Genomic DNA, 26,602 nt, shown 5'->3' with positions numbered 1-26,602 from the left:
CCTGAGATCCCTAGGCCAATGAAAGAAAGGTTCGAGGTCACGCCCCCAAACCCCATTGGTCAGACTTGGGCCACACCTTTGCATCTGTATCTCGCGTTTCTTCTTTATTTCTCGTTGGCAGGGGGAGGGTTAAGAGGCGTAGCTGGTAGGTGGCGAAGGCGAGTTTAGAGACGACTCTGGGAATCTTAGTAACAGAGGTTGCGTCATCTAGTGCAGTAACAATTTCTTCTCAGATGTATACCCTTTGGGGACTCTCAGGAGAGACTTTCCCGGAAAAGCCGTAGAGGCCAATTCCGGGGAAGAGGGGTGATTACCGGCTCCTTCAGTTGGGTTTACTGCGCCCGCGGTTGTTTCAGTCACCCCGTGGGGACTTAACGGAGCGGGCGGTGGCGGTGGCCGACCGAGTAGTCACGCCTTCCGCCAGAGTCTGCTCGGTCTTTGACCAAGCGAGCAGAGCGGTTGCTCCCTGCCGTATAGGGCTGGACTGCACCAAATACCCTGACCCCTTCTTAGAGCTTAAAATCGGTGTCTATTGCGGAGCTGTCTGGAAATCCTTTCTTTTTCTTTTCCTTTTTTTCTTTTTGTTCCCCCATCCCTCGCCCCGCGGCATTGGGTATTGAACCCAGGGGTGCTCTGCCACGGAGATATGTCTCCAGCCCTCATTTTATTTTGACATAGGGTCTCACTAAATTGCCCAGGACTGGAACTCGCCATCTTCCCTCAACTTCCGGAGTCGCCGGGATTACAGGCATGTGCCACCGCGCCTGACTGGAACCCTGTATTTTTAACAATTGCCAGGTGATTCACGAAATACAGTGAATTTGAGAACCTTGGACAATCAATACAAGTCCTAACCCTTTAGTCTGGCCTTAAACGAATTAACCTGGGTGAATTTCTGGTCACCGAGTACTGAGTTAGTTTAATGCTGTTTGGGCTAGTTCTACAAATTTTATTTCAGCGTAGCGCTGGGGGGGACTAACTCTCTTTAAAACCAGGCCTTTAACGCCATCTAGCTTCTACGCTGATCATTTTGTTTTTCATTGTCTTTTTTTTTTTTTTTAATGTAGTATTCAATGTCTCGAAAATATATATGTATCATGTAAGTTATGTGTAATGCATACTCATGAACTCAACAGCAAGTTTAAGTAAACATCACTAGAACCATTGAACCATTTCACCTACCTAATTCTGTGTCTCTCCCTCTTCTAGAGGTAAAGGTATATTTATTTTTGGTGCTGAGGATAGAACCCAGAGCCTTACCCATGCTAGGCAAGCATTCTATCATTGAACTGCACCCTAACCCTGTTTATTCAGTGTACTCTGTGGATCAACAGAGAGTTGGAAATCCAGAATCTTAGGTCCTATTCCTGAACTAGAGAATCAGAATCTCACTTTAACAAGATCTTCAGGTAAGTTGTGTGCACTCTGATACTTCAGAAGTGTTCCGTAGAAGCCAAAACACTGGAGTTTGTTATGTATAGCTGTAATTACTTTTTTCTTTGCTGTGTAATAGTCTTTGCTTGACTCATTTATTAATCCATTTTTCTGTTAGATTTGTTATTGTTGGATTTCTTTGGAGGGACTGTTTTCAGCAACACTGCCATTGACATTCTTATACATGTCATATGTTGCATATATGCAGTAGTTTCCAGTATACACTGGAGGAGAGTTGTTGGTCAACCTTACTAGATATTGCCAAATTGTTTCCAAAGAGGTTGTACAAATTTATACTCCTTTGAGAGTAATAAGAATTCTCATCAGTGCTTGGTTGTTTTTTTTGGTTGTTGTTGTTTTGTTTTGTTATTGTTTTGCGGCACTGGAGTTTAAACCCAATTTTTTTTTTTTTTTTTTTTTTTTTTTTTTTGTAGCAGGGATTGAACCGAGGGGTGCTTAACCACTCAGCTGTATTCCCACCCCATTTTTTTTGTTGTTTTGTTTGATTTTGAGACAGGGCCTTGCTAAGTTGCTCAGGACCTCACTAAATTGTTGAGGCCTGCTATCCTTTTGCCTCAGCCTCCTGAGTGCTGGAATTGTAGGCCTGTGCCACCTTGTCCAGCTAAACCCAGGGGTGCTTTACCACTGAGCTATATCCATAGCCCTTTTTATTTATTATTTTGAGACAGGGTTTTACTAAATTGCCAAGACTATCCTCAAACATGTAATTCTACTGCCTCAGTTTCTGAATTGCTTGGAGTACAGGTATGCACCACTGTGCCAGGCTTGGTTAATAGTTTTTAAAATGTTTGCCAATGTGGTGCATATGTGTGTAATGGTGTTTCCTTTCTTTTCTTTCTTTTTTCCTTTTTTGGTACTGGGTTTTGAACCTAGGGGCACTTTACCACTAAGCTACCTCCTCAGCCACTTTTTTTTTTTGAGACAGGGTCTTGTTAAGTTGTTAGGGCCTCACTTAGTCCCTGATACTGGCTTTGAACTTGCTTTTTTTTTGGCAGTGCTAGGGAGTGAACCCAGGGCCTTGTGCTTGTGAGGCAAGTACTCTACCAACTGTGCTATATCCCCAGCCCCTGACTTGCTTTTCTTTAAATATTTTTTTTTAGATGTTGATAGACCTTTATTTTATTCATTTATTTATATGTAGTGCTGAGAACTGAACCCAGTGCCTCACACATGCTAGGCAAGCACTCTACCTCTGAGCCATAACCCCAGTCCTTGAACTTGCTTTTCCCCTGCTTCAGCCTTCTGAGTCACTAGAATTACAGACGTGTGCCACTGTGGGCCCAATGTGTAATGATATTTCATTGTGACTTTAATTTTCATTTTCTTAATGAATAAAAGTTCTATGTGTTTCTTCTGTTGAATACCTCTTCATGTCTTTTGTTTATTTTTCAATGAGATTGTGCAGTAATTAGAATAATGACCTCCTAATGATGTCCACCAGGAACCTGTGAATTTGTTACTTTACACTGCATAAATGATTTTGCAGATATGATTAAGGATCTTTATTGAAATAATGGATATTGTAATTGTCTAAATTTAATTCCACATTGTATTTATAAATTATAACATCACTTTCTATTCTGTAAATATATATAATAATTTAGCAATTAACAGTGAAAAATTTAAATGCAAAAAAAAAAAGGATATTGATAGGGGGATATTATCCTAGTGGGCTCCATGTAATCACAAGAATCACAGGAGTCCTTATAAATTAAAAATGGAATAAGAAGAGTCAGGAGATGATAGAAGAAGAAGCCTGAGGAGATTGTTGACTTTGATGATGAAAGAGGTCCAAAAGCCAAGAGATGTGGGCAACCTCCAGGAAATTGGAAAAGGCAAGGAAATGGATTATTCCCTAGAGAACCCAGTGAGATCCACTTTGGATTTCTAGTTTCCAGTACTGTAAGATGATAAATTTGTATTATTTTAAGGCATTCAGTTTGTGGTTATTTGTTATAATTGCAATAAGAAATGACTATAGGTTCTTGACTTTTTTTTTTTTTTGTGGTCCTGGGCATTGAACCTAGATCCTCTAACATGCTAGGCAACTGTTCTATTCTATCATGAAGATTCATCCCCAACCATTTCTTTACTTATTTAGGTACTGGGGATTGAACCCAGGGGTGCCAAACCACTGACCTATACTCCAAGTCCTTTTTTTATTTTTTGAGATAGAGTCTTGTTAAGTTGCTTATGGCCTTGGTAAGTCGCTGATGCTGTCTTTCAATCTGTGATCCTCCTGCCTCAGTCTTCTGAATTGCTGAGATTACTTGTGTGCCCCACTGTGCCCAGCCCAAAATATTTTTTTATTGGTGGGTGTTGATTATACATGATGGTTCCCCATAAATTTTTTTATCTGATTTGGTTGACTCTTCAGATGCAGAACTTCTGTATCCTCCTACAGAAGGCCAATGGTAAATTATGTTAGCAGGTGACAAATGTTATGTAACAAAACTGAACAGGATATAGTAAATAAAAAGGGATAGAGGTGAGGATATATTTCATATATTACAGATACATTTTATTTATTTATTTTTTGTAATGGGGATTGAACCCAGGGAAGCTTCATCACTGAGCAACATTCCCAGTCCTTTTTATTTTTTATTTTGAGACAGGGTCTCACTAAGTTGCTTAGGGCCTCGCTAAGTTGCTGAGGCTGGCCTTGAACTTGGAATCTGCCTGCTTCAGTCTCCCAATTTCACTGGGATTCCAGGCAAGCACTTCCATGCTCTGCATGCTCTGCAGGTTATAATTTTAAATAGGGTATGCCAGGATAGGTCTTGCTGAGAAAGTGCTATTTTATAGTTAATACTTGTGCATATTCAGGGGAAGGAAAAGCATTTCAGGAAGAGGAAATAGTGCAAATACCTTAAGATAGGAAAGTGCCTGACAAGCCAGAATTACAAAGCTGTCTTGGCTGGAACATAGTGGGAAAGGAAGAGATTAAAGGGTACCAGATAACATAGAGGCTTCTAGGCCCTTGTAAGGACTTTGTAGGGGTTTTTCTTTGTTGTTGTTGTTTTGTTTTTTGTTTTAAAATTTTTTTAGTTGTAGATAGATACAATATCTTTGTTTTGTTTATTTTTTATCTGTTTTATTTATTTATCTTAGTTTTTTTTTATTTTGGTGCTGAGGATCAAACCCAGTGCCTCACACGTGCTAGGCAAGCACTCTACCACTGAGCTACAACCGCAGTCCCTTTGGAGGGTTTTGAGTAAAGAATTGACACCTAACATATATGAAAAGGATCATTTCAAAAGCTGTATTGAGAATAGACTCTAGGGAGGCAAGAATGGAAATACAGAGACCATCAGGTGGCTACTACAGTGATCCAAGTGAAAAAAAGGCAGCTGGGACCAGGAGAGCAGTAGTGAGATGCTGATAAAAGAGGAATCCTAGAAGCCAGGTACAGTGGCATCTGGGTGTAATCCCAGCAACTCAGGAGGCTGAAGCAGGAGGATTAAGTCCAAGGGCAGCCTATGTAACTTAAAAAAGGGGCTAGGGATGTAGTTTAGTGGTAGGCCACTGAGTTTAGTACGACCACTAAAATAAAGGAAAAGAAGAAAGGACTGGGCTGGGAAAAAAAAAAAAAAGGGGGGGACATAATTAGCAAATATGTTAAATATATGGTGTTCCATGTTATGAGCCTAGATGAGATCATCAAAGGAATGAATACGAATGGACATGGATGAGGTTGGGCATGTTCAGGGTGGTATGGTTGTAGACTAGATAGAAAATACAGGAAGATCACTATTGTCACTCTAGAGAGACAGGCATAGTGGCACATGCCTGTAATTCCGGTGACTGGGGAGGCTGAGACAGGAGGATCACAAGTTCAAGGCCAGCCTCAGAAATTTAGTGAGGCCCTAAGCAACTCAGTGAGACCCTGCTTCAAAATAAAACATAAGATTGTGCTCTAGGCTTCACTCTCATACTTTGGAGTCCTGTGTTGCTCTGCTGTGCAGGTGTTGAAGATCCTTAGGCCTGCTCGTATAAATGGAAATGCAGACATTCAGAGATGTGGCCATTGATTTCACTGAAGAGGAGTGGGAATGCTGGCAGCCTGATCAGCAAAACTTTTATGGAGATGTGATGTTAGATAACTACAGAAACTTGGTCTTCCTGAGGGTCTCCCTAAGTTTCTTAGGACCTTGCTAAGTTGCTGAAACTGGCTTTGAACTTGTGACCTTCCTACTTCAGCCTCCCGAGTCATGAGTCACTTGGATTACAGGCATGCACCACCATGCTTGACTGAACTTAACACTCTAAAGGTCATAGCTGCTGAGTGCCACCCCAGCATAGCAGTCACTCACACAGGGGCATCATCAGCAGGGGTCACTTTACTGCTGACATGCTTCATATACCACAGGAATAAAGTCAAAGGAAGTGAAAGAGTTGCAGATTGAGGGGCAGTGGAAGGGCCAGAGAGCAGAAAGCACAGGCAGAAGAGAAATCACAGGAACCTGAAAAAGTGGCTTGCTGCAGTGAGAACTGGGTGGCACCAGGCATTGTACACCTGGGCCACATCCCTCCACGCTTCTGGTCCTAGAACATACAAAGCATTCTCATGCCTATGGTGAGCTTAGACAACATTTTTCTTCAGTCTAAAGAAATAACTGTAAAAAAACAAAATAAAACTAAAGGATATGTGAACAGCAAGCCCTGTGGATGAAATGGGAGAAGGCAACATCAGTTGCGTAACTCCTTTGTCTTGGACTGGCCCACTGTGAACTACATGGCCACTTTTAGACCTCTGAATTAAAATCCATGAAACTCGTGTGTCAATATGGGAAACGCTTGGGTCACTTATTTTGGTGTCAACAGGGATTTTAAAAGGGTTTAAAGTACCAAACCAACTTGAATGAAGGAAAATTTTAGAAATATGGACATGAAATAGAGTGGTAGGACCTCTAGGAATCTGCCTCCTCTGCATCCCCCTTTTCTAGTGCATTGTTGCTTGTTTTACACATTGAGCTTTTAGGCCTCATAGTCTTTTTAACTTACTAAGACAGACCTACAATAAGTCAAATTTTATAACATTTTGATTGCTTGAATAATTAGTTCATACTATTTGTATTTTTAACCAAATGGTTTTTAATATACAAATAGAATGAATATTAAAAATAAAACACAAAAAGGGTTGGGAATGTGATTCAGTGGTTGAGCATCCCTGGGTTCAATACTTGGTACCAAATAAAAAAAAAAGATCGGAGAGAAGATGAACCAATGAGGTAGAAGGGAAACCAATTACAGTATGGTCTCTCCAGTGCAAATGAAGAAAGTATATTCAAAAGGGAGGAGGGGGTTAAAATGCTAGTAAGAGGTTGAAAAAGAGAACTGAGAACCACTGGGATCCAGCAACACCAAGGTTACTTGGTTAAATATTTCACTAAAAGGCTGAGGATATATGTGAGAGGCAGAGAAACCCTGTGTTCAATCCCTGGTGTTCAAAGAGAATAGTTCAGCATTTTCACTGTGTGTGTGTATGTGTGTGTGTTTTGTAGGGATTGAACCCAGGGCTTCACACATACTGGGCAAGTACTTTACCACTGAGTTACATCCCCAGTCTTCTATTTATCTATTTTTGTTTTTTGAGACAGGTTCTTGCTATATTGCCCAGGTTGGCCCCGAACTTTCTATCCTCTATCCTCAGCCTCCCATGTACCTTGTGTTACAGGCCACCATGCCTGGCCAGGAAGGCTTTCTTTTCTTTTCTTTTTTTAGTTATAGGTGGAAATAATACCTTTATTTTTTGTATGTGGTGCTGAGGAGTGTGTGGGGGGTGGGTCGGGGGGGAGTGGTGTGCCAAGGACAGTCTAGGCAAGTGCTCTACCATTGAGCCCCACCCATGCACTTTTCATGGCAATTGTCACACGGTGCAAGGAGCATCTGTCTACTTGTCAGAACGCAAATGAGTTTCTGGAGGGTAAGGAATATATATATATATATATATATATATATATATATATATATATATATATATATATAAAACTCAGGGGCACCCAACCACTGAGCCACATCCCCAGCCCTTTCCCGCATTTTATTTAGAGACAGGGTCTCCCTGAGTTATTTAGGGCCTTGCTAAGTTATGGAGGCTGGCTTTGAACCCACAAACCTCCTGCCTCAGTCTCCCAAGCTGCTGGGATTACAGGCACATGCACCACCACGCCCGACTCTGGACAATATTTTACTTGTCTTTGTACTCCAGGGTCCTGGACACAGTAGGTACTCAGTTAATTTTTATTATTTATTTATTTATTTATTTTTGGCACTACTGGGAATTAAACCCAGAGGTGCTTTACCACTGAGCTACATTCCAGACCTTTTTATTTTTTATTCTGAGACACAGCCTCACTAAACCGTGGAGGCTGGCTTCAAGCTTGTGATCCTCCTGCCTCAGCCTCCAGAGCAACAGTCATGCACCATCAATCCTCACCTGTTAGTTTCTTAAATGCATGACTAAATGAATGCGACAGAATGGATGAAGTAAAGACAAGAGGAAATAGAAAATCCCTAGCAGGAACTTGGACTGTTCTCCCCAGTGTCCAGCAGAATCAGTGTCCGAGACGCTTTCTTCTTCCTAAGTCTTCACTGCAAGACTCTCTCTTAGCTGCTGCGGTAAAGCACAGAGCATCAGTCCCGGTCTCAGCACAAAGCAACAGGGAACCTAGCTGCGTCTGTGCTTGTTCCCTGTCGCTATAGATACAGGATTTTGCACACCCCACCCCCACTCCAGCCCCAAGAAGTTGCCCAGGACAGAGGCGTTCCTGGCTCTATCCGGCTAGGAAATGGGACACGCAGCAGAAGGTATCCCAGGTCGGACGCCTGAGTCGCGTTGGCTGCTACCGCGCAGGCGGTGGCCACCCAGAGAACAATCCCTAAGCTGCGCCACGGCCCAGTACAGACGCAGCCCTAGTGAGGAGCAGGAAGGGAAGGAGGCCCCTTCAGCGGGCGCGGCTCTCCGTGCACCCCACCCCGTCCCGGCTCTGGCGCCCTTCTGGCCACCCCGCGCTTTGCAAACTTTCGGAGTTTTCCTGCACTTGCGTCACGGAAAAGGCAGGAGGGTGACGGAGTCCAGGAGGCGAGGCGGCCGCGGCTGGCGAGCTCCCCCGCGCGGCACTTGAGGCCCTGGGGCTAGAGGTGTTTCTCCGCGCGGGCGGCTTGGCTGGGTGGCGGCTCGCAACCCACTAACTCCCGGATCGTCTACCCGGTCTCACCTCCAGGACAGAGCGCGAGGGCCACAGGGAAACAGACGCGGAGGATCGGGCAGGGGCCCGGGTTCCAGAGCCCCCGGCCCGCTGGAGGGCGGAGCCGGGCTGTCCCAGCCCAAGCGGGACGCGCGGAAGTGCGGTGGAGTTTGCCCAATTCCCCAGCCTGCTTTTCCTCTCTCCCTCCCTCCCTCCCTCACCCCCCCCCACCTCCCCTTCGGCTATTCCCTCCTTCCTTGGGACGCCACCTCCCGGAATCGCCTTTTTTGTTTTGTTTTGTTTTGGAGCTGGCTTCTCGCCGGCGCCTCGGAGGGGCTGCGAGTGCGGGAGAAGTGCAAGCGGGGACCCCGCAGGGCAGAGCGGAGGACTGACGGACAAATCACCAGCCTCACCATCTACTCACAGGAGCTCCCTCTGCAAACTACTGTTGAGTGTTTGGGGACACGAGGAGTGGGGGACGGGGGTCGTGAATCCCGGGCTCCGGGACGGATTTCCGCTAGGGTTACCCCCGGACTGGGGTCCTTGGACTCAGATCAGGGTCAGCTTCAGGCTCAAACTGCTGAGAATTAGGCAAACAAAAGAGGCCACTGAGTGACTGGCCAGAAGTCGCCTGAGCGACTCGTCGCGCCCCCTCCTTTCCTGGGGTGGGGGCCGGCCACTTTTGGGGCGAGAAGGGGGAACCGGAGCCGGTGGGACCCGGCCGAGTCGCCAGGGTCGTGGAGTTGGCGGCCTGTTGTGCAAGCCTCGTCTCTTGTTTTCCCGGCCTGGCTCGTTGTGAGGCCGGACACATCCACCCTTGGACTCGATTCAGGAGGCTGCTGCTTTTCTCCTTGCCCGTCTTGGATTTTCTGGATTTTTGAAAACCCAGTGGCCCAGGAGGAGGAGGAAGGAGGAAGGGGCAGATCTGCAGAGGAATGTGAGAGCCTCCCAAAGCCGGAGCCGCCAGAAGCAGCCCAGAGCCAGAGGGACTGCAAGAGCTCTGCCCGGGTTTCTGGGACGGTGGTTTCCAAGTGATTCTTGTCTATTTTAGAACTTTGTTCCAGTGGAAAGTGTCGAATTTTTGTCCTCACAGAGCTGGTTTCTCCAGGTTATTTGACTTTTCTGCTGGGAGTGGAAAGCGGAGAGACACCCCCCCTCCCCAGGGGCTGCCAAGGGAGGGGAGGAAGACTATGGACATGAGCCCTCTCTGCTCACAGGCATGAGCCCTCCCTGCTCACAGGCGTATGCCCAGAGACTTGATAAGGTGGTTTCTGAGCCATGGACATTGTTCTGAAGAGAGGGAGACTGGACAGAGTCTGTGGGTGCTGAGACCCCACTTAGGGGCTGAGAGATTGAACTGTGTAACAGGCATCGAGTCGTGAGTACATTCTTGTGCTCACCCTGGTGAGCATCCCTGTCTGGGCAGGACCTTCCCTCCTCCCTCTTTATCCAGCATGGCACTGAAAGGCCGAGCCCTCTATGACTTCCATAGTGAGAACAAGGAGGAAATCAGCATCCAGCAGGATGAAGACCTGGTCATCTTTAGTGAGACGTCACTGGATGGCTGGCTGCAGGGGCAGAACAGTCGTGGTGAGACAGGACTCTTCCCTGCCTCTTACGTGGAGATCGTCTCTGCTGGCATCAGCCCCAACCATGCTGACTACTCTAGCAGCCCTGCAGATTTTCCAGGCACCCAGGTGAGCTTGTATGGCCCTAGCATGGCCAGCCCAGTCAGAAGTGGTGGGGGCAGTGGCTTCCTCTCAAACCAGGGCAGCTTCGAGGAAGATGATGATGATGACTGGGATGACTGGGACGATGGATGCACAGTAGTGGAGGAGCCTCGGGCTGGCGGGCTGGGTACCAATGGGCACCCCCCACTCAACCTCTCCTACCCCGGTGCCTACCCCAGCCAACACATGGCCTTCCGGCCCAAGCCACCCCTGGAGCGGCAGGACAGCCTGGCATCTGCCAAGCGAGGCAGCGTGGTGGGACGCAACCTTAACCGTTTCTCCTGCTTTGTGCGCTCTGGAGTAGAGGCCTTCATCCTAGGGGATGTGCCCATGATGGCCAAGATTGCTGAGACATACTCCATTGAAATGGGCCCTCGTGGCCCCCAATGGAAGGCCAACCCCCACCCATTTGCCTGCTCTGTAGAGGACCCCACCAAACAGACCAAGTTCAAAGGCATCAAAAGCTATATCTCCTACAAGCTCACACCTACCCATGCTGGCTCACCAGTTTACCGGCGCTACAAACACTTTGATTGGCTCTATAACCGCCTATTACACAAGTTCACTGTCATCTCGGTTCCCCACCTGCCTGAGAAGCAGGCCACAGGCCGCTTTGAGGAGGACTTCATTGAGAAGCGGAAGCGGCGTCTCATCCTCTGGATGGACCACATGACCAGCCACCCGGTGCTCTCTCAGTATGAGGGCTTCCAGCATTTCCTCAGCTGCCTGGATGCCAAGCAGTGGAAGATGGGCAAACGCAGGGCAGAAAGGGACGAGATGGTGGGCGCCAGCTTCCTGCTTACCTTCCAGATCCCCACAGAGCACCAGGACCTGCAGGATGTGGAGGACCGTGTGGACACGTTCAAGGCTTTCAGCAAGAAGATGGACGACAGTGTCCTGCAGCTCAGCACTGTGGCATCAGAGCTGGTGCGGAAGCATGTGGGGGGCTTCCGCAAGGAATTCCAGAAGCTGGGCAGTGCCTTCCAAGCCATCAGCCATGCTTTCCAGATGGACCCCCCCTTTAGCTCTGAAGCCCTCAACAGTGCCATTTCGCACACCGGTCGGACCTACGAAGCTGTGGGTGAGATGTTCGCTGAGCAGCCCAAGAATGACCTCTTCCAGATGCTGGATACACTGTCTCTCTACCAGGGCCTGCTCTCCAACTTCCCAGACATTATCCACCTGCAGAAAGGTAAGACCCAGTACAGGCAGGCAACCCTTCCTGAGTCTGGTGCTTTGCTGGAGCCTGGGGACACAGAAATGGAATGGAGCAGCTCACCAAGTCTTTCTGCCTCCATCGCAATCGTGCGCCTACGTGGCGGGTGCTGTTCTAGGTACAGGGATATTGTGGACAGGCCTGGTTCCTGTCCTCATGGAGTTCCGTGTACACCTTCTTGTCAGTTCATTCATTTTCTTTGTCTCATTTTCGACATCATGAATGAAGCCCCAAGGTACCAGGCAGGGTTCTGGAAACACAGAGATGACCAGACCCCAGGCCTTGCCCTTGAGGAACCCGTGGGCTCAGGGGGACACAGAACCAGACCCGGATAAAAGAGCACAGTGTGCATTCCCGTCTTCTCATAAACTCAGACCCCACCTCTGCAGCCTCAGAACGGACTCTTGGTGTCTCCACTCCACGCTATCTGTGGGTTCCCTATCTGTGCAGGAGGATCTCTGTTCTCATTTTGCAAATGAAGGAGCCTGTGTCCACAGCAGAGTGGTTGCACAGGAGTCCATGGAACAGCTGGGACTGTCCCTTTTTCCTGTACCTCCCCAAGGACACATTCATGTTGGCTGCTTCCCAGGCCCCCATGTTTTCAGTTCTCATGGCCCCCTCTGTGGGGGAGGGACAGGATGGGCCCCTGCTTGTTACTGTTGGGGATGTCAAGGAACTGCCAGGGAAATGACTCATCCCGGGTCACACAAGGGCGCTGGGCTGGGTTGGGGAGCAGAACCAGGGGTCAGGGAACTGCCCACATGGCCCATCCAATCCCCCTTCCCAAGCCTGTCTTCTCTTCTTGTCTAAGGAGTGAGTCAGGGGCTGACCCAGCAGGTGCAGGCAGGTGTTGGAGTCTTGAGGACAGTTGGGAGGGCACACATCAGGAGGGAGAGAGGTGTGGTCCTCCCTGGGGCTGCTTGGTAACTCGAGAAGAACGTCTGCAGGGCGTGGGACTGGCTCCCTGGACCCTAGGCCCTGAGGTCAGTCCTGGCTTGGTGGGGAGTTTGACTCTGGGTGGGGCCCAGAGACAGATGAGCCTGGGGGACAGCAAATACCCCTTCACCCTTGGTACCCAGCAGAGTCTGGGGTAAACCAGTGGCTCTCCTTGCCAGCAGGAGGTTGACTATCAGAATTCTAGCTCCCAGCCTTTGTCCCCTTTCTCCTCCTCTCCCTCCTGTGTCCTCTTTGTCCTGTGTCCTTCTCTCCCTCCTGTGTCCCCTATCCCCACATCTCCACCTTCCTTCCTCCTTTCAGCTCCAGGAGATCCAAGGCCTGATTCTAATTTGGCTTTTTCGGGTTTGCCTTGTGTCCCTGGGAAGTGTCTTTGCTTTTCTGGGCCTTAGTTTCCTACCCATGAGAAAAGTTGGGGTGGGGACAGTGATCTCAGGCCTTCAAGGGAGGGGACAGGAAGGGGCTCCTGGGGAGGGTCTGGCCCAGAAGCAAAATGATGCCTTAGATCCGTCTGGCTCTATGCTCTGGGCAAGGGGAGGCCAGGGGAGGCAGCCCGTGGCTAGGGGCCCAGTAGGGTAGGTGCCTCCTGTGCAGAAGTGGAGCCGCGCTCTGCACCGGGGCCTGGAAAGCTGGTTCAACCAGCTCCTTGGGTTGCGTGTTCCTGTGTGGGCAGCTGGAGGCTGGGCACAATGATTAAACAGCTGCTCCCACGCAGTGACAGGGGACCCTTGCCTAGGGCAGGGCTGGGACAGGAGGGCAACCCCATGTCCAGGGCACCCATGGCTCCCAGGCTTGGATCAAAGCAGGTGGGGAGTGAGGCCAGATCAGACTTTTTGACCCCAGGCAAGGAGACAAAGCTGAGGGAAGCCATGTCTGAGTCTCCACTGGAGGTATTTCTGAGAGTCAGGGATCATCATTCTTTGGAGCAACTATGCAACCTGAAGCAGAAACTAGCCCACCTTCCCTCACCTGGACCCCCATCACATGCCCTCTAGGGTAAGCTATCCTGGGCCTACTCTGAGTTCTAGGCTCTGGCCTGGAGTCTAGAGACAGTCAGGGATTAGGGCTTGGAATTGGTCTGCCAGAGACCTGGGCAGGCTGTGGGGACAGCCTGAGGGGGTCCCATACTGGCCCTGTGGATGGAGCCCTCCCACAGCAAGACCCAGCAAGGGTCCTGGGTCCCTGGGATTCTGTCTGTCCTCTTGGACATCTGAACAAGTGATGAGTGTGTAGGAGAGACAGATAGTGGAGACCCAGGTGAGGAGTAAACTTGACTTCTGAAGTAAACTTCAAGTAAACTTGACTTGGGAAGTCTTCTCCCCTCAGTCTCCACATTAATAAAATGGGAGCTGAGCTGAGGCTCAGCCTGTTCTGTGCATTGGCCCAGCGCCTGGAGCCCAGTCCAGGGGTCTCCTTTGGGAACAACCATCATGTAATTAACATCAAAACTGGGGCAGTTTGGGGGATGAAAGGGGCCCTAGTTAGTAAAGGTTATCTTGGAACAACAAGAAGAAAGTGACTTCCCAGGGCAAGCCAGGGCCTGTGGTCCCCTCCTGAGAGCCCACAAGGGCAGGCTCAGTCCTGCAGGCTGGTGTGATCCCCCGCTTTCCAGATGAGGTACACTGAGGTGATTTGATAAGCAGAACAGGCATTGGAGTCCAGGTGTGTCTGACTCCCCAGCCCAGGCTATTTCTGCTGCCAGATAGATGGAGGAAGCAGTTCTCAAGGGATGGATAGCTGAGGGAGATGAGCCAGAGGGGAAGGAGGAAAGAAGGAGGTACTCTAGCACTAACTCATTTGGCATCCTAAGTGCAGGACCACCCTGGAGCTCATAGCATGGCCAAGACAATGTGAACTTTGCTCTTGCCTGGAGGACAGACAGGTAGTTGGGTTCTGCCTCTGTGGATTCTGAGCTATCATCTGATCCTTCCTCTACCTCTTCTCCGAGGCACTTTTGTGTGTGTACGTGTGTGTGTGTGTGTATTACTGGACATTGAACCCAGAGGCATTTTACCAGCTACATCCCCAGCCCTGTTTATTTTTATTTTTATTTCTAGACAGGTTTTCACCAAGTTGTCAAGGCTGGCCTTAAAACTTATGATCCTCCTGCCTCAGCCTCCAGAGTTGCTGGGATTATAGGCATGTGCTACTGCACCCAGCTTCTCCTAGGTTTTATAAACAGAATAGTGCTGCCATGAGCCACCACCAGAGCACACAGTACCCTGAGCTCTTGGTCTTGTCCGGCACAACCCTTAGCACTTACATATACCAGTTCAGTTAAACCTTAACTAGTGTGGCATCTCATTTTACAGACGTGGAATCTGTAAAGTACTAAACTGTTGTGAGCAGTTGTTAGGAGCATCACGTCTAATGTGACTTGTCCCATTTAACAGCAAGGAGACCAGCAGCTCAGGTGAGAGCAGTGGTTTAGTGAAGGGGATAAAGCTGGGACTAGGACTCAGCCCTCCTTCCCCCAACTTGGGCAGGTAGTAGCTACCTTCGTAAGATAGAAGCAAGATGGTTTGAATATGGAGCTTAGGAAACATTTTTGGGACCCTGGGGCTGCACAGCTGGTGGGCTTCAACTCTCCCTTCCTCATTCCTGGGCCCCAGTGTGCCAAGGCAGGGGACAACCCTAGGGGACTTCCAGGTCAAGTCCTAAATAGAATGTAGAGGGCATGCTGAACAGGCCTGAACCCTGACTCCCAGCCTGTTGGGTGGAACCTCTTAGCCTTAACTGATCCTGGCTCCAGAACTGAGTCACAGGGTGAGAAAGTGACAGAGAGCAGGATGGGGCCTCTGCCTGTCCCCACCCCTGCAACCTTTGACCCCATCCCCATCCCCTGCCTGCCTGTGGATACCTAGCAATTGCAATAGGTTCATTCTTGCTCTTTGGGTCACAGTCTCCTCATCAGCAAAAGAGACCTTCCCTTCCTCCAAGGTCATGGGCAGGAAAACCCCTCTTGAGTATAGATGTACCTCCACTGCCCCCAAATTTATGCAAGCAGGTGGAATCCAGGCTCCTGTGTCTCCCCTTCAGGTAAGTCCCTTTTGCTGAAACTTAGCCCCATTTTTTTGTCCTACTGTTTGTTTTCTTCTTTCCTTCTCCTCTCCTTCCTTCTCTCCTCCAACACCTCTCTCTCTATATATATTTATACATATATATTTTATACATATAAATATGTATAATATATATTAAATATATATATATTATACATATATATAAAAAGAGAGAGAGAGAAAGAAATCAATCTATCTTTTTTTTTTTTTTTTTGGTGGTGCTAGGGATTGAACCCAAGCACTCTACCAACTGAGCTACATTCCCAGTCTGCCTTTCTTTTCTTTTCTTTTCTTTTCTTTCTTTCTTTCTTTCTTTCTTTCTTTCTTCTTTCTTTCTTTCTTTCCTTTTTTCTTTCCTTCTTTTTCTTTCTTTCCTTCCTTCCTTCCTTCCTCCCTCCCTCCCTCCTTCCCTCTCTCTCTCTCTCTCTCTTTCTTTCTTTCTTTCCTTTTTTCTTTCTTTCTTTCCTTCCTTCCTTCCTTCCTTCCTTCCTTCCTTCCTTCCTAGGGATTAAACCCACAGGCACTTTACCACTGAGCCACATCCCCAGCCCCTTCTTTTCTTTTTTTGATTTTGAGACAGGGTCTCACTAAGTTACTGAGGCTGCCCTTGAGTTCGCAGCCCTCCTCCTTCAACTTCCCAAGTCTCTGGGATTACAGGCATGAACCACCACTCCCAGCCCTATTTTCTGCCTTTCTTCTTATGAACCCTCCTCCCTGGGACCTTTTCAAATCCCTATGTCCATTGTCTGGACCCAGCAGAGAGGGTGTCCATCTTCCAGCTGTGGACGGCCAGGCACACCCCACTCATGGGGCAGAAAGGAGTCTGCGAACCCCTACGTGAGTCTCTGTCCCTTAGGACCTCAGCTTCCTCTTATAGCAGTAGAGGGGTGATACCCTACATGTGAGGACTGGGCCTCAGTGTGATCCCTATTCCGCTCCCAGGGCTGGGCTGTTGGGATGGAACAGGGGCAGAAGGTGGAGTGGGAGGGTGGTAGAGGGTGGAGAAGGTTAGGAACTGGGGACTATGAATTTCTTTTTTTTTTTTTTTTTAATTTTTTAGTTGTAGATGAAGACAATACTTTTATTTATATTTATGTGGTGCTGAGGATGGAACCCAGTGCCTCACCTGTGATAGGCAAGCGCTCTACCACTGAGCCACAACCCCAGCCCAGACTACGGATTTCTTTTGGGTGCTGTGTGAGTACCTCTGGGCTGCATGTAGTAAGCGTTCGGCAAATGCGCTTTGAATGTATCCGACACCTTAAGTGCGAATAAAAAGAATACCATCTAGAAGGTCCTCAAGAGCCCTCCTTAAAGGCGAAGCGGCAAAGCATGGATAATGAATGTGCTGGGTGTGTGTGGTGGATGCTCTTGAGGAGCTGGAGGGAAGATGCTCTCTTCCCACCTCCATCCTCTTTGCACGGGGGTTCCATCTCAGTCCCGCAGGAGTGGGTGCAGGCAAGGCAAACGGCCTCCTCTTCCCACTGGCTTAAATGCAGTAGTCAAGTGCCTTATAATTCAGAACTGAAATTCATTAACCATTGCTTGTTGATTCATTCAGATTCCTCCATATTGGGTCTCCTGCTCAGGTTTATCACCTACCCTCCATCTGTCACCTGATTACTACAATAGTCTCCTCTGTTTTCCAGGGGCTGGGGTGAGGAGTGGGCAGAGCCTCTATGTGGGGGAGACATATCAGGTGACCTTTGAAGTACAGTTTTAGACTCAGCAGTATGATGGGCAGGGTGGGGAGACAGGATAGATGAGATAGGGAAGGCATGCTGCTTGGGGGTACTGGGAAGGCTCTGGTATAGAAGTGGCACCTGATCTGGGCCTTGAATTATGGATAGGGATCCAGCAGGCAGAGGTATGAAGGTAGGGAAGAGCTGGGAGGGTTTGGTGAACGTGGGTCAGATTGGAATGCATACAGGGACTGACTCCCAGAAGCCTCTTGGGCCAGGGGAACAGGTGTGAACCTTGATCTGAGGGCAGTGGAGAGCCAGGGAAGGTCCCCAGCTTGGGGAATATCTTGGAGTACTGCAAGACAGACAGACTGGACCAAGGGTGGGGACTGCTGTCGCAGCACAGGGATGGGGTCAGTCTCTTGAGCAGACTTGTATCAGGATCTGCTGTGGGCCAGACCTGGTTCTGAGAACTAGGGAACATAAGATAGGATAGGCCCTGAACTCATCCAACCACCTCTGCCCCAGGCAGGTGGGCAGAGAAGTCACAGGGAGCTTGGTGTCACCAGGAGGGCCTGTGGAGGCCAAACAGTACAGAGAAGGCTTCCTGGTGGAGCTGAGACCTGGTCTGAATTCGGAGTCAGTGTGAGATGGCGAGGCCTGTGGTGAGAAGGGACAGGGACTGCCCAGTCCTGGAAATAAATCCATTAGCAGGACTCTGACTGAGTGGGGCCACCTGCTGTTGGTGCTGTAGGTTTGGAGAGAAGATGGTGAGTCCTGGTTAGGAGGGGCTGAGGGAACACCCTGGTGGAGACAGCCAGGTGGCTGGGCTGTGGGTCTAGAGTCCAGGGGTAAGGACTGAATCAAGCCGATGAAGATGTCGTCTGCCTTTGATGGCGGTCGGGGGAACACACAGGGAGCAGAGAGCGGAGGCTCAAGCCCTAACCTGCCTGTCCTCCACTTTGCCATCCAGGTGCCTTTGCCAAGGTGAAGGAGAGCCAGCGCATGAGCGACGAGGGCCGCATGGCACAGGACGAGGCAGATGGCATTCGCAGACGCTGCCGTGTGGTGGGCTTTGCCCTGCAGGCTGAAATGAACCACTTCCACCAGCGCCGTGAGCTCGACTTCAAGCACATGATGCAGAACTACCTGCGCCAGCAGATCCTTTTCTACCAGCGGGTGGGCCAGCAACTGGAGAAGACCCTGCGCATGTACGACCACCTCTGACCACATGCACCCGGTCCCTCCCCACCCTAAGGTCTGGTCACTACAGTTCACCTCACTTCAGACCTCCCTGCACCAGCAGTGGTTGCGGGGACTTGGGGCGGGTGAGGTAAGCAGCTTCTTCCTCCTTCTGGGAGAGGGGGCTTTGGAGGAGTCACAGGTGCCCCTGGAGTAGTTCCCCCACTTTAAAGATGGGGCACAGCAGGGGTGAAAATGGAGCTGGGAACCCTCCAGGCCAAAGCCCAGGCTTCTGGTTAATCACTAAAGGCTAGGCCAGGGTCAGCTTCCCCTGAGCCTGTTGTGCACACTCATCTGGCCACCACCCCATTCATTCAGCAATTACCCAGGCCCACAGTGGCCCTGGATCAGACATGGGCACACAAGCTGTGACAAGCATGCCCTGGAGGAATCTCCATCCAAGTTGAGGGTCAGACACACAACAGGCAAAGGCCATGTAATGTGACAGGTAGAAGCTCACAGGAGGGACCACAACATTTTGCTGGACAGAGGAGACACCATAGAGCAGTGTCTTGAAGAATGAAAGGACCTGCCAGACTGTAAATGGGGAGAAGGACATTTGTGGGAGAGGACCAACACGGGCTTTTCTTCCCTTTACCTTTCCCAAGCAAGTTTGACACCCCCTTCATGGGGACTCTGGCCTATGGCAGAGGAAAGGTCTTTGCTCATATGTCCCTGGCTTTCCCTGCCCCATCCCATCCCTTGCAGGAGGGGCTGCAGGCCAGCTTCTTCCTGTAGGCTTCTGTCTCCCCCCACTTCTGAGCCCCAACCTTCCCTTGGTTAGAGGACCATGTAGCACCCTTCCCTCTCTGGGTTAAAGGTGCGGAGACAAGCCATGGACTCCAGGGCCCTGGTGGCACTTCCCTAAAGGAGAGTCCCAAAGGTCCTAGATATTTGAATTCACCAGCAGTAACTCTCTCTACCCCAAACAGGCTTAGATCTGAGGCTCCAAGGGTCCCTGGCCCCCACCCCAACACTTTCTTCTTGACTCCTTCACGTTGCACAGTAGGAAACCTAAGGTGAGAAAAGAAGAGGTTCCAGGCCCCCTGCCCTCGGCCAGCCTCACTGTGAGGGAGTCCTTGCTCCTGGTCAGATTGTTCTGTCTCCCACCTGTTTACATCCTGCAGGGGTGACTGCCCCCTCCCCTACACCAGGGTGTGGGCCAGCAGCTGTTGGGTTAGCTGACCCTGCCACTTCTGCCCACCCAGGAGGTCGTGGTCTGCTCCAGCGGCTGCTGCTTCAATCTTCTTTTCTGTCTTGTTTCTTGATAAACTGTTATAATTAAGTTGAGAGAAGCATGACTTTTTCTGTTTGGATCCTAGAAGGAGGTGAGGGTGGGGGAAGGATAGAACCTGAATTGTCCCTGGGAGCCACTGGACCAGATTTGGCAGTCATGGCGGCACAGAATTTACTAGAGTGTGGAAAGGGAGAGGGAGGACTTGGCTGGTGGTTGGAGCCAGAGGTGGCCCTGGCCCCCAAGCTGGCCTTACTGCCTTCCCAAACCTCACTCTCTATCTAAGATGGCTGGGGTCCCATGCACGGGTTTGACTGTGCTATAACCTCTGTACTGAGGGTTGCAGGAGGAAGGCTAGGAGACCTTGCCCAGGATAGTCCCAGGTTGTTGCTGTCCCAAGGGAGCCATGTCCTGGCCTTGCCTCTGAAAAGCCCCAGTCCAGGAGGAGTGAGGGAGACACTTGGAAACTGTGTCCCTCGTCAATCAGTCCTGGGTGCTCAACCCTGCAGTGGCTTCCATGTTGGAAATTGAATAGGACCCAAAGCCATGCCCTGGGGGTTCCCTGATCAAGGGATAGGAATTGTTCCTCCAGAGAGGAGAGAAGTATGCTGGTGAAACATGGCCCTTCTTCAGAAGTGTTGGGGACTTAGGTGGGAGTGTGGTAGAGGTGGCACTTCCATGGTCAGGGCCACCAGGAAGGCTTTGGCCAGGCCAGGGGCCAGAGAGCGTGTGGCAGGGAGAGGGGAAGTGGCCCCACTCAGGGCAGGGCTCCCCATTCAGGGCAAAATGTCCTCAGAGGAACTTCTGGAATGGGTCCCCCTGGAACTGGATCAAAATTAGGTCAGATCTGGGACTTTCTGAGGAATTTTCCCCTCCCTGCCCTCCTTCCTTCATTTTCCAAACCCATCTGAGGAACTTCCCACCCTTAGCCTCTTCTCAGCTTTGACTTCCATGCAGCATTCTGAGAGGGGACTCTGAGCATTGGGAGCGGTCTCTTCCTGGGCAGTATGGAATGCTCCTCATATTCCACAGTGCCTGGAAAGCCCCCGGTTAATGCTTCCTGCCCTGGGGAGTAGTGTTGCCTTCTTATGTTGCTTCGTTGAGAGGGAACCACCTCCCACGCCTGCCATCCTCAGGGCAACTTCTGCAGAGGGGCTTGGACCTAGGAGAACCCCAGAAGTGAAGACGTGGGATGGGCCAGGCCTGCTGCAGGCATCCTGAGGTCTGAGGCGGGGGCAGGTATATGTGGGGAAAACAGGGATGTCACAGTCCCGCTTTCTGGTTCCTTTCAGTCAGTATGGGTTAGGGTGTTGGGGGAATTTGGGGATTGTTCTGCATTAGCTGGAGCCCCTCAGAGCAGGAGACTGGGGGACCCGTTGGTGGGGGCTTGCTGGTGGTAGCAGGGCTTGCTGGCCTTAGTCACAAGCCAGGCAGATGTTCCAGACTGAGCTGGGCCCAGCTGCCTCTAGTTTCCTCCCTCACTTTGAGAGGGGTGGACAACAAGGCCTCTCTTTCTGTCTTGGGCAGCTACCAAGACCTGGAGTGGGGGTGGGGGACCCCTGGTCCCCAATCTTGGCCCAACCCAGGAAGAGTCTGCTTCGTGGCTTCATGTGGGGGTTGGGGATGGAGGCAGACCTCAGATCCTGCATCCTGTCACCTCCTGGACACAGGAGGACTGCGAGCCACTGTGCCATGACGATGCTATTGACTGGAGCAGAGCCAAGCCTGGGAGAGCCAAGTGACTGTGGCAGCCCGGTGGCAGAGCCACATGGTCATTCACACATCCACGCAGTCACAGACAGAATCACACAGTTGCAGACACACAGTTCAAAGCAGGCACAACCACGTGCAGTCACACAACCTGCCCACTGTGCCACACCTGGCCACACACACGTGTGCTCACTTGCACATGGAGTTGCCTCCCAGCCACACCTCCACACCCACCACATGTTCACAACCACAGCCACACATGCTGTTAATGGCATCTGTCTCAGGCACTTTGTCACACATAGCCACAGCACAGTTCTGTGTATACGGTCCTATCCTTACAGTGATACACATAGTCACACATGGACATAACAAAGATGTCACATGAACGTAGCTGTGCTGGATGTGTCTGTGCCACTTCTCATACCCCTAGCTCATCAGAGATTTAAGAGAACTTTGAGGGACAAACAGCCTTGAAGGAGGGTTGTCCCTGAGGGGGAATAGAGGAAGTCACAAGTACCATGTACAGGCACATACCCTTAGAGGTCTGGGTGTGTAGTTGGGATGAACAGGTAACATCAAGTTCAACTCATTGCATAGACAGTGACCCTGAGGCCTAGTGAGTGCTGATAGCTGGCCACCTCATCCAGCAGGGTGGGGGATGCTCCAGGGCCAGAGCCCAACTCTGGGCAGGCTTTGTGGCCTGGCCCTATTGCATCCTGGGCCAATCTCTAGGGCCAGGCTGATCTGAAGGCTCCTGGCTGAACCCTCCTAACAAAGTTCCAGCCATCTCCCATCTCTCCAGCTTGAGCTAAGCTTAGTGTCCATGAGAGCAGGAGCCAGGATGCAGTGGGCAGGGCCTGCACCCAGGCGGGAGGAACATTCCTGCATCAAGTCCTCCCGAGCATGTGAGGACTGGGCCACCCCGCCCTGCCCGCCTGCCCGCTGACTCAGGCCTTCAGGAGCCAAGCCCTCGAAGCTCCCCACCCACATGAACCTGCTTTCCCATCAGTGAGGGCTGGGACAAAAGGAGACAGACGGTGAGTCCTGGCAAGAAGACCATGGCGGGGGAATCAAAATTCACCTCCTCCCGACATAGCTCAGAAGGACTGATTGTGATACCCAGGCCCATGGTTCAACGTGGTTTTGCACAAACCTTTTTCTTTTGGTTTGGTTTTGTTAGTCAAACCCCAAGCCTGAAGCAGTCCAGTCTGTATAAAAAGCAAAAAAAAACAGTGTCTCATGTAGCTGTGACCTCCTGCACCCCCACACCAGCCCTGGTCGGCATCACCATTCCATTTCACAGAGACAGACTTGGCCAAAGGGAGGATGGGACCCTCCTAGGATCGCACAGCAAGGATGGGTAGGGCTGAACTTGAACCCAGCTCTCTGGCTTCGTTCCTTAAAGCCACATTGACAAATTAATCGGCAGATCCTCTGCTCCAGAGTTCTGAAAGACTGGGAGGCTGGTGAACCAACTGTTAAAATGTGAAGCGGGGTTGGAGGGTAGGGCAAGTCTCAGCAGTCCCCAGGGAGAAGAGATGAGGACAGCACTGCACGGTGTCATCCACAGTGACTCAAGAGCTCCATTTACAAAGGAACACGTGTGAGGAGCAGAACTTCATTTTTTTAGTCTGCCCTAAATTTCTCTTCTGCTCGCCACCCACCTACACATGGTAATCTCAAATAATTTGAGGAGGGCTCCTTTCCCTGGGGTTGCACGTAAGTTTTAGGGATGGCACATGTGGAGACCTTAGGAAGGTCCCCTGACTTTGATTTTCAGAGGCTGAATCCCACATATTCAAATTTGCCTGCACTCCACATTGAAAGGGTTCATTTTACCACTCGACAATGTCTTTTCTTGTAGATATTTAATTAAAATGTATTGATTTTGCTTTTGACTCTTTTTCTTTTCTTTTTCCTTTTCTTTTCCACCCTACCTCCCACCCCTGGCTGCAAACATTAGAGGTCGCTTCTTGCAGAGCTGGACCTTGGCACTGACCCTATGGTTAGGTCCTGGGCCCTCTCATCATCTTCCCTCTTGGCAAAGGTCTCTCCTGTGGCTTGTGGTCCCCTCTGTGGCTCGTGGTCACGATTCCACAGGTACCACCTCACAGTCAAGCACAGGGAGCTCTGGGCTGCTTAGACGCCCTGGGCAACCCCTTGGCATCTGGCATCTGACTGCATCTTTGGGGTTCTAACTCGGGAAGGGGTATGTATAATTCCCATTGTTCCTGGATCTTCCCATCTCTATGGGGTTCCTGTGCTTCCCCATTGCAGCCCCTGGTGGACACTGGATGGCTATTATTTCATAATTCCCCTGTGTGCAGGAGATTATCAACATCATTTTACAGGACAGGAAATGGAGCTCAGCGAGGGAGGTGGAGCAGGTAAGGACGGGCTGAGACAGTACCCTGGCCTGGGCCACTCGTGCTGAGAAGCAAATGGCCAGTGTCTGGGGCAGAAATTGGAAGCTGGCTGGAGTGTGGAGGCCCCTGGAGCCTGTTCTGGGCTGACCCAAGCCCCCCTTGCTGTCATTTGGCAGGAGAGCTTTGGGTGGGGTCAGTGTGAGACTCAACCAATAACCCTGCTCTCCCCCAGTAGCAACAGGCTCCAGCTCCTTCGCCTCCACCACAGGGCCAGGACCACAGAGTGGCTGAGCCAAGTGCAAATCCTCCCATGCACACCTGCTCCAGGGATGTTCTTAACGGCTTGTGCTTCTGTTTGCCCATTTGTGTCATGGAGGTCCACGTGACTGTTGGGAGGTTTCCATGAATGAAATGCATCAGATGGGTAGCACCCATGTAGCAAGTGCTCAGCAAGGAGTGACTGGGATTATCAGCATCACCAGAGCCAGTGCACCCTAGAGAGAGGCAGGGCCAAGAATCCTGGCATCCCTGGAAGGCTGCAAATAGAAGATGGGGGACTGGGGCCTGGCCCATGTTGCCAAGTCTCCGTGGGGAACAATCAGTCTCCTTGGGGTTCCTGGCTATCTTGAGAGTCATTGGTGTGAGTGGAAGGGTCCATCGAGCCACATATATTACCAATGCACGGGCCATGAGGTAAGAGATTCAGGCTCACAATCCAGGCCTCCCATTAATGGAGTTACTAGGCGATCTAAAGCAAGGTCACCGCTCAGCCTCAGTTCCTCCAACACCACTCTAGTAATGGTGATCACTGTGACCAAGTTCATGAAGGTAAGCACTTTCTCTACGCAAGGTGTGCAGCATTCTCAAAGCCAGAGAGGCCAGCCAGGCGGGGGTGGGCCTAAGGATACAACAGCTGCCAGTATTTCAGTCTTACTGTGTGCTGGGCCTCGGGCAAAGTGCCTACCATGAGTTATCTCATCACCCACGACTGTCTGGAAAGTAAGAATCCCTACGGCTAACATTCTCCAGCAGACAATGGCTCAGAGGCCCTGAGTCAGGCGAGCGTGTGAGGTTGAGCAGCTGCCCTGGGCAGGCCCAGGCTGAGGTCTGCCTGCACCAGAGCCATGTCCTTTCCAAGGCTGGTGGAACTGGGCGAGACTAGGGCCTCTCTTCTGCCTCAGAGTGAATGCAGGGGCGCTGGGATTATATGGGAATGAGGAAGAAGAAGGGCAGGTGGCCACAGGACAGGTGGGGGTAGGTGGCAAATATTGGGTGGAGGTGACTATGTCCTCATGTCAGTAGGCGGAAGGGCAGAGGGTTTGGCCTGCAGAGAGTGCTGAGCAAATATTTATTGAGTAATTATTTTCTTTCTTTCTTTCTTTTTATGGGGGGTGGGAGTACTGAGGATGGAACCCAGGAGGATTTTACCACTGAGCTACCTCCCAAGTTCTTTAAAAAAATTTTTTTTTTAATTTTAAGATAGGGTCTTGCTAAGTTGCTGAGGGTCTTATTAAGTTGTGGAGGCTGGCCTTGAACTTGCAATCCTCCTGCCTGAGTCTCTGGAGCTACTGGGATACAGGTGTGCGCCATCATGTCTGGCTGAATGATATTTTTATATAGGGTCAGACTGAGGTGTGGGAGCAAGCTCTGACCTCAGAGGGGGCTGGTCAAGGGAGGACAGGAACGTGAAGAGGGGCAGGAACAAGACTCTGGTCTCTATGAAGAACTGTTAGGAGCATCTTTTCTCCAGGGGCCAAGATGGGGACAGTGAGCACCCTCAGGAAATGCTGATGGGGGACTTGTGAGAGCTGGGGCTGAGCTAGAGAGGGGAGAAGGGCTCTGGCTCTGGGGCTTCCATGGAGTAGGGGCGGGGCAGAGGTGAGGTGATGGCGTCTGTGCTTGTGCCTGGTACCGAGTATGTGCATACTGTGTGGTTGCTGTCAGTGTGTCCACCTGCATGCATGTCCCTGCAGTGACATTTGGTGCCTGTTACCATTTGATAGCACAAGCATATCCTTGGCTTTCTCAGCCTGGAAAAGGCAACACCTCTCTGCCTGGAGGTCAGGCCCAGTCTTGGAATCATGATTAGCTTTTTTCTTTCTCTCACACTCCATACCACATTCATAAGCAAAGCTTGTTAGTGCCTAAAGAGATCCCAAGCGAGGCGTAGTGGTACCCGCCTGTAATCTCAGTGACTCGGGAGCCTGAGGCAGGAGGATCACAAGTTCAAGACCAGTCTCGGCAACTTACTGCAAAACCCTATCTCAAAGAATAAAAAGGGCTGGGAATGTAGCTCAGTGGCAGAGTGCCCCTGAGTTCTCTCATCACTGGGCACGAGCTGCCACTATGCTTGCCTGGTGTTGTGCAGAAGCCCCTAAACTGCTCTTCTGCTCTTTCCCATCCCCTGGTGATCCAATGGGAGCCAGTGACCTTTTGTTTATTTTGGTACTTGGGCTTGAACACAGGGGCACTGAGCTACATCCCCAGTCTTTTTTTTTTTTTTTCATTCCTGGTACCACGGATTGAACCCAGGGAAATTTAACCACTGAGCCTCAGCACATTTTTATATTTTATGTTGAGACAGGGTCTCACTGAATTGCTTAGGGCCTCACTAAGTTGCAGAGGCTGTTTTGAACTCTCAAAACTCCTGCCTCAGCTTCCTGAGCCACTGGGATTACAGGTGTGTGCCACTATGCCCTGCTTTTATTATTATCATTATTATTATTTACTTTTTTGAGACATGCTCACTAAATTGTGGAATCTGGCC

General features: G+C 50.3%; 1 protein-coding gene across 1 annotated transcript; it reads left to right on the top strand.

Moving 5' to 3' along the window:
* Positions 1–8,286: 8,286 nt before the first annotated feature.
* On the top strand, positions 8,287–19,027 carry Snx33 (sorting nexin 33). The gene is made up of 2 exons (XM_047540168.1): positions 8,287–11,564; positions 18,257–19,027. Exons 1-2 carry the CDS (start codon positions 10,097–10,099, stop codon positions 18,508–18,510), a joined length of 1,722 nt encoding a protein of 573 aa, XP_047396124.1. The 5' UTR covers positions 8,287–10,096; the 3' UTR covers positions 18,511–19,027.
* The last annotated feature ends 7,575 nt before the right edge of the window (positions 19,028–26,602 follow it).

This window comes from Sciurus carolinensis, chromosome 2, assembly GCF_902686445.1.
Source record: "Sciurus carolinensis chromosome 2, mSciCar1.2, whole genome shotgun sequence".
Taxonomy (NCBI): Eukaryota; Metazoa; Chordata; class Mammalia; order Rodentia; family Sciuridae; genus Sciurus; species Sciurus carolinensis.
Note: the sequence above shows the minus strand (reverse complement) of the source record. Positions and strands in the feature narration are given on the sequence as shown.

What these genes read in the sequence shown, in the direction of transcription:
- Snx33 (XM_047540168.1), top strand. Translation starts at nt 10,097, where the DNA reads ATGGCACTGAAAGGCCGAGCCCTCTATGACTTCCATAGTGAGAACAAG. An exon ending in CATTATCCACCTGCAGAAAG is followed by an intron (nt 11,565 to 18,256) that starts GTAAGACCCAGT and finishes TTTGCCATCCAG; the next exon opens with GTGCCTTTGCCAAGGTGAAG.